Source organism: Morone saxatilis, unplaced genomic scaffold (genome assembly GCF_004916995.1).
Source record: "Morone saxatilis isolate NCDOM2014 unplaced genomic scaffold, NCSU_SB_2.0 Contig14, whole genome shotgun sequence".
Lineage (NCBI taxonomy): Eukaryota > Metazoa > Chordata > Actinopteri > Moronidae > Morone > Morone saxatilis.
In genome coordinates, this window is record NW_023339696.1 from 409,418 (window position 1) to 416,125 (window position 6,708).

The 6,708-nt window shown below is 38.6% G+C and overlaps 2 protein-coding genes across 2 annotated transcripts in view; one reads left to right on the top strand and one right to left on the bottom strand.

The window, feature by feature from the left end:
• mettl22 (methyltransferase like 22) overlaps positions 1 to 6,708 on the bottom strand; it is a 15,909-nt gene that overhangs the window by 7,028 nt on the left and 2,173 nt on the right. Inside the window, exon 2 of the mRNA XM_035654950.1 lies at positions 4,823 to 4,852. Within this exon, the coding sequence (XP_035510843.1) occupies positions 4,823 to 4,852 (30 nt within the window). The remainder of the gene's footprint in view (positions 1 to 4,822; positions 4,853 to 6,708) is intronic.
• Positions 64 to 3,906, top strand: LOC118322494 (methyltransferase-like protein 22). Its single transcript, XM_035654177.1, has 4 exons — positions 64 to 204; positions 1,444 to 1,616; positions 3,313 to 3,526; positions 3,784 to 3,906. Exons 2-4 carry the CDS (start codon positions 1,511 to 1,513, stop codon positions 3,845 to 3,847), a joined length of 384 nt encoding a protein of 127 aa, XP_035510070.1. The 5' UTR covers positions 64 to 204; positions 1,444 to 1,510; the 3' UTR covers positions 3,848 to 3,906.

Genomic DNA, 6,708 nt, shown 5'->3' on the forward strand with positions numbered 1-6,708 from the left:
CCCCCCCCCCCCCCCCCAAATTACGTCCGTGTCTACCATACTGTCAATGGTATTAGGTGTACACCCACCGTTCCGCGGTCCTGGCGGAACGGAAGCCATACTTTTATTTTTGCAGTCGGACGAGTTACGAGGGTGCACTGCAAGGGGCTTACCCTAACCCTAGTGACCGATGACTGCTGAATGCCTGCAGTTGCTAATGGAAAGGTACAGTAGTTTCTTTATTAAAACAGCAGTGTTGTTTCTGTTTGAGTTATTTAAGCGAGGCTAATAATGCTCGTAAAGCTTGCAAGAGGTTTTCAAATGTGTTCCCATTGAGAAATGTTTGCATCAGCCAATGATTGCATATCGTTAGTTACGACCATAAGTTTAAACATTTTCAACAGGTATTTATAGTTATATGGTGTTTAGTTGTTATTTGATCTAGTTGATCTATAGTACTGAGTACTACATTACAGCCTATCGACTCTACACATGTTGTGTAAAAAAAATTACTTAAAAACAGTGACAATGTATACATACACACTGTGCTTACAGGGAAGAGTAGAATTACAAGAGAATATTGTCATATATGTTCTGCAACTAATGCATAGAACTTACTGATTTAACACTCAATAATTTCTCCTTTCTTTTGGTGTATATTGGGTTTAGGGTAATAAAGTTGTTTTGGAAAGTCAAACTCAAACGACACAGCAAAGTAGTATTTAAATTCTTAATTGACTTTATTGCACTTCAGTAATACATTGGTCTTGTTTCTAAATTGTTAAACTGACTCACAACCCATTAACGATAATCTCAAACATGTGTCTTGTTAGCAAATATCGTAGAGATAAGATTATATAAAGTTATATATAGAATAATACTGTATATTGACAATTCCCTCCTACAATGTGATGTATGTTTTTTGTTTGTTTCTTTACCTTGTCTTTCATTCATTTATATTGCCTTTCTATCTTTGTACAGCACAAGTAAAACCACTTTGTAAGGAATAAACATGATAAGCATAAGTGGGGATGTAGGAGATTTAATTGGTGGTGTGTGAAACTGTCAATGTTTTGCTTTGCTGTCAAAAGATCAAGCTGAAAGTACATGTACAATTGAACATGCAATTCATTATAATTCATTTCTAAGCACCCCATGTAACCCAATCCTAATACATTTTTGAGTTAGCAAATTATATTTACTTTTCTTTTGATCCTGGCCCCGTATGGAAATAATTCAGTAGTGGCAAACCACATAGAGGGTGTAAGGACAAAATATTTACTTGCTGCCGAATATATCCCACCCACTGACAGGTGCAATGATAACCATATGATCCGTGTTATTCACTTCACCTGTCAGTGGTCATAATGTTATGGCTGATCGGTGTATAATACTATTTATAAATTAGGCTACAAGAATGTTAAATATACAGTATGTTGTAACAGTCAGCCTGTGTGTGCCCAGTCTCAGCAGGTATTGGGAAGTAGAAGACTTGAGTGCTGAGCTATTCTAAGACCATGAAAGATCAGCCATGGACCAGATCACTTTTCATCATGATACTGTGCTTTCTGATGTTCACATGCTCCTGCCAAACACATGCCATCTTATGACACGCCTCAACTATGTTGGACAGCCTGGTGTGTATTATTACATTTTTAGTTATAGACTACTTCATGTCATGTCTGTAAATGAGTAAGTGGCTTAACATTTAGGATGACCTATTGGCATAAATAAGAATATTACATTCATAGATATGTTTTCTTTAGTGTATAATTACCTTAAAATAAGAATCGTTGTGTATTTCTTATCTTAGAATGAAGCGTTTTCATCTACAGGAGGACCAAGTTCTCTTGCACAGAGGCTGCCATGTTGAACCACCATGTTTCTACATGGTGGCACAAACCCCATAGTCAATAAACCAAACAGTGGCTCTTGATAGGGACTTTCACATTTCTCATGACCACCGTAGTTTCTCCTACACGCTTAGAACAGCAGTGACATGCGAGGGCATGGTTTCCCACTTACTTATGATTTTCCAACTTTGCAGAAGCTGGCTGCACCAAGTGCTTGTCAACAGCACTTCGCCCTCTTGCTGGTGTACTCTTGAAGGTGTGACAGGAGTACCTTAGTTTAGGCAATAACAATATGAAGCACTGAATTCAATGAAATTACTGTTTCTCAGACAATAAATAAGACAAGAATTAGGTTGAAAAATGATAGACGCCCCTGTAGCAGAGTGTTTCTGGGGACCAGGCCTCACTGATTACTGTACAAAAGCACACAACTTTTATAACTTTATTCACCGATTTTGGTGAAACTGGATCATATTTTATGGAGAAAATATTTTCTGGCTTTCCCTCTAATGTCCTCTGGCTACTCTGCTTGACATAACCCTAACCCTGTGAGCTGCTAACTAGCTGCAACTTTTAGCTGATAAGCCATGCAGCAAACCTAGCTACCCTATTTAGGTCACTTGGGCCAGACTGGGAGCTCAGAGCGCCAGGGCAGTGTCGGTTTTTAACGTTATCTCTAGTAGAGGAGCTTTGGACTGCCGGGAGCACCAGTGCTTCGAGCACCCAGTCCTTCAGCAGTTAGCAGCAGCTAGCAGCGGCTAGCAGTTAGAAAATAGCACAAAGTAAGGTTCATCTGCCCATCAGTAAACTCTATAAGTCCCCAATAGTTGAGGCATACTACACTGTATATTTACTGCCAGATTGACGACTTGACTGCTTACCTTTTCCTCTGTTCCACTTGTAACCAGTCAGTGGTCTGCAGTTTTTTTTAGGTAATTTTTTAGAATTGGCTAAGCTCAAACCAAATCAAAATAGTACCAAAAGAAGTACCAAGTATTATCCATAATTGAAAAATAAAAAAAAGAGGTAGTAAAGTAAAGTTGGGCTGAGCTGTATACCAGCAGTGGAAACGTGGCTATAAAAACTGCAAACGTAGTAAATTCACTTCAGTGATTTCTTTTCATAGTGAGAGTGTGCTAATAACATGAAACAGAAAAGCATCCTAATCAGAGAGTTACCGTCACAGGTTTTGCCAATGATACTAATTAAGGTTTCGTTCCATTTATTGTAGCAGAGGCTTTCCAGTGAGCCAACATGCATAATAGCAGCACCCTGACTCTGTTTGACCTGAATGGAACTATGCTATGAAATAGGTTTATTGTAATCAACTTGATAATGAAGCTTCTAAGATAAAGAATGATACTCAGTATGTGATGTACTGGAATAAATCAAATGTTTAATGTCTCATTTCCACTTTGTGTTGAAATATTTTGCATATATTTCCACTCACCTTCTAACATTGCTGTATTTATCCATCCAGTTTTCATCTCCAAATTCAAGATCTTGTCAGGTGGTGAGAAGCATGACAACAATGACCCAGGGAAAGCATTAAAGGATGCGGACGATTATGATGACCCAAAAGAGGGCCGGGAAAAAGACACAGAGGCCACACAAGGAAAAGATAGAGAGGGTTGTGGAGAAGGAAATATGAAACCATTCCTGGATGAGGACGGAGATCTTGACATCACACATCGGTATGGAAAAAATCATGTTCAGACAACAGTTAAAACATGGTGAGCTATTGAGCTGTGAAGTGTGTGCCAACCTCAAAGGATTTGAGATCAGACCTGGGCCATTATAGCCTCTTAAATAATTTCCCCCTGGGATTATTAAAGTATTTCTGATTCTGATAACTTCTAATCTTTTACCGTATATATCAAATCTATGAAAAAGTGTCCAACTTATTAGGCCTAAAAAATTATGTGTGTGTGTTTGTCACTACACTGTACAGGAAGAAGTCCAGAAGAATGGATTCCCCCGTTATGGACCGCTATGACTTAAATTGTGTTGTCTGAGAGTTTAAAAAGGATAGTGCTGTGTTTAATTAAATTAAATTAAATTTTATTTGTATAGCGCCAATTCATAACAGAAGTTATCTCAGGACACTTTTCAAATAGAGCTTTTTATTATGATGTCATTTCACTACTAAAGCTGTAGTTAGTGACTTATAGGGTTTGTGAAAGATGCTGCAGTTAGTATTGGCTAGCATAAGGTTTAGGTTACTTGCAGTATCAGTGCGGCAATTACTCACTCTCAAAAATTGTGCTACAAAGAAAATTACTATCAGCGACGGACTTGTTCATATAACTTAAATTATTTTTAATGAATAAGTTTATAACATAGTCACATTATGCTTTTAGAATATAAAATAAAATATAAATAAGTTGATTACTTATCTGTATATTAATTAACTGGTTCATGCTGGAAGCCAATTCTAAGATGTTCACTCTCCACGGGCTCGAACCACCTCTTTGAAAAGACAGTATATAAAGAAACAGACATGTATATATAAAGGTCAATAATAGGTTGCTTTCCTTAAGGTTTTGTCAATTGTACATTGTACATGTATTAGTTTGTAAATTGAGAGTTGTGTCAACTTATCCTCCATAACACTTTGAATAAAACGAGAAATAGTGAAGAAGCGATGGCACATTTTGCGATAATAACTCCATACAGGAGGAAAAGCACATTAATATTGCTCCATACAGCCATTCTTAGAAGGTGATAAGTATCAAGAGCAAGACGAATGGCCCTATTATGCCGTACTATTTCGTAGTCGTGGACTGTTGTTATTTATACTAAGAAATATTGTTAGGACGAAATGTTGACAGAGTAAGGATCATAGAGAGAAATAGATGTAAATTTATGATTTATAAAGTATTATTAAAGTATTATTTAGTCCATTCTACCTGAATATTAAGCATTACTGTCATACTCCTGTGTTCTCTAATATTAATTAAACCAGACTATCTATTAGCTCTCATCTATGCGAACATGCCTTTAGATAGGTCTTCTCCCACACTTCAGATCTTAATAACATCTTATAATATGTCAGTAATAGAAATAATTAGCGACTGGGATTCTTATCAGTAATGAAAAGGACAGAGGTTCTTGCATTTGCTTAACTTCATCAAAAAAAGAAGAATAACATGAATCATCTTGGAGGACCCATTAAATCCCCATTATGCTCTCCGTGAGCTCTTCACCAAAAGTATGACAACGTGGCCGTAGAGATCCTACACCTTAAAGAAATAATACTTCCCTGGAAATCTATGTACAGATATTTGATACACTTATATAGTGGTATACTTCCCTTGTTATTATGTAGGGGAAATTCTTTCATAATCTTGTGGAGAGTTGCTAGGTTCTCTGAAAGATTAAAAACCCAGTGTGATGAATCAAATTCCTTTACTAATGCAGCATGGAGGGAAAGACCCAGCATAGACGTTCCTCCAGACTTCTAAATGCTTGCCTTATATACCCCTTGTACATATTAAACAGGATACAGCTTGTTGTCCTAGCTACCTTCCTAATCTAATTTACACATGGGCCTGTTTAGGTCTTTTCACAATGGTCAATGTGGACCTGCCCTTGTGACTGTGTGTGACCAACTGCTGACCAACAGCTGACCGGTCGTCCTATCAATAAACACAACCCATGAACCATAAACACATCCCCCTAACCAAAACGCTTAATCCCCTTTAACTTCCCACCTAAAACATTATTTAACAATTACAGTTACAATTTGGTTGGATTTAGGTTGGATTCGCACCTTATTTCAGATGGTCATAAAATATCATGATGGAGTGCTGAGAATGAATTAGAGCAGTCCTCACCAGCTTGTGAAAGAAGTCCTTAAGGGTCTGGTGGCACGGCAGCAGAAGCTTCTGTATGTCTTCCCAGATGGCAAGCAGGGTTAACAAGGTTGTAGCTGGGGTGGGTACTGATTTTAGTATCTCACCCGATATTATGCTGATGCAGGTTGTGGTCTCGATCCTCTACAAAGTAGTCTGTGTCAGAAAACGACTTAAAACTGGTTAAGGGGCTAGTTCTGTCCTGGACTACCCTCCTTGACACCATAGGAGTGTGAGTGAAAAGAGGATGTTAGCCAGGCTGATGTCAATTTGGCAACATCTCTCACCCCCTGCATGAAACTCTGCAGAGCAGCTCCTTCACAACACAGCTGCACCCACAGTGAAGAAGGTGGTACCGCAGGTTCTTCAATTCCAAGAGCCTGTCACTCCTTTAACTCAGCAAGGCATAATTACGCAGTTTGTTTCTCTTTAACATCAGCCAAAATTATCACAGACAACTTTTTGCACTCTGTTTGAATCTGTACTTGCATTTATAGCCATGTTACATTTACACTGCTGTATAAATTTTTTTATCCCTGGTAATTGTATCTTATTTCTATACTTATTTCCTGCTGTGACCTGTGCAATGTTCCATCAATCAATCTGTATGTATATAAAAAAACAAAAAAAAAAAAAAATTCCCCTCTCAACCCTCTTGGGGTGGTATCTGTGTCATCCTCAAGCTCGGGTCCTCTACCAGAGGCCTGGGAGCTTGAGGTTCTGCGCAGTATCTTAGCTGTTACTAGGACTGCGCTCTTTTGGACTGAGGCTTCTGATGTTGTTCCTGGGATTGTTGGAGCCACTCCCCAGTTTGGGGGTCACTGCCCGATGCTCCTATACACGAGGATCACGCTGGCCTTGATCTCCACATCTGCTCCAGCTGTCTTTCAACCCTTGTATTTTCAACTTTTCGTGTTCCCTTCTTTCTGATGTTGGCGTCTGCTGGTATGGCCACATCTATCAACACCGCTTTTCTGCTCCTTGTCTACCCCACTATGTCTGTTTGTTGGCCAGGACCTGTT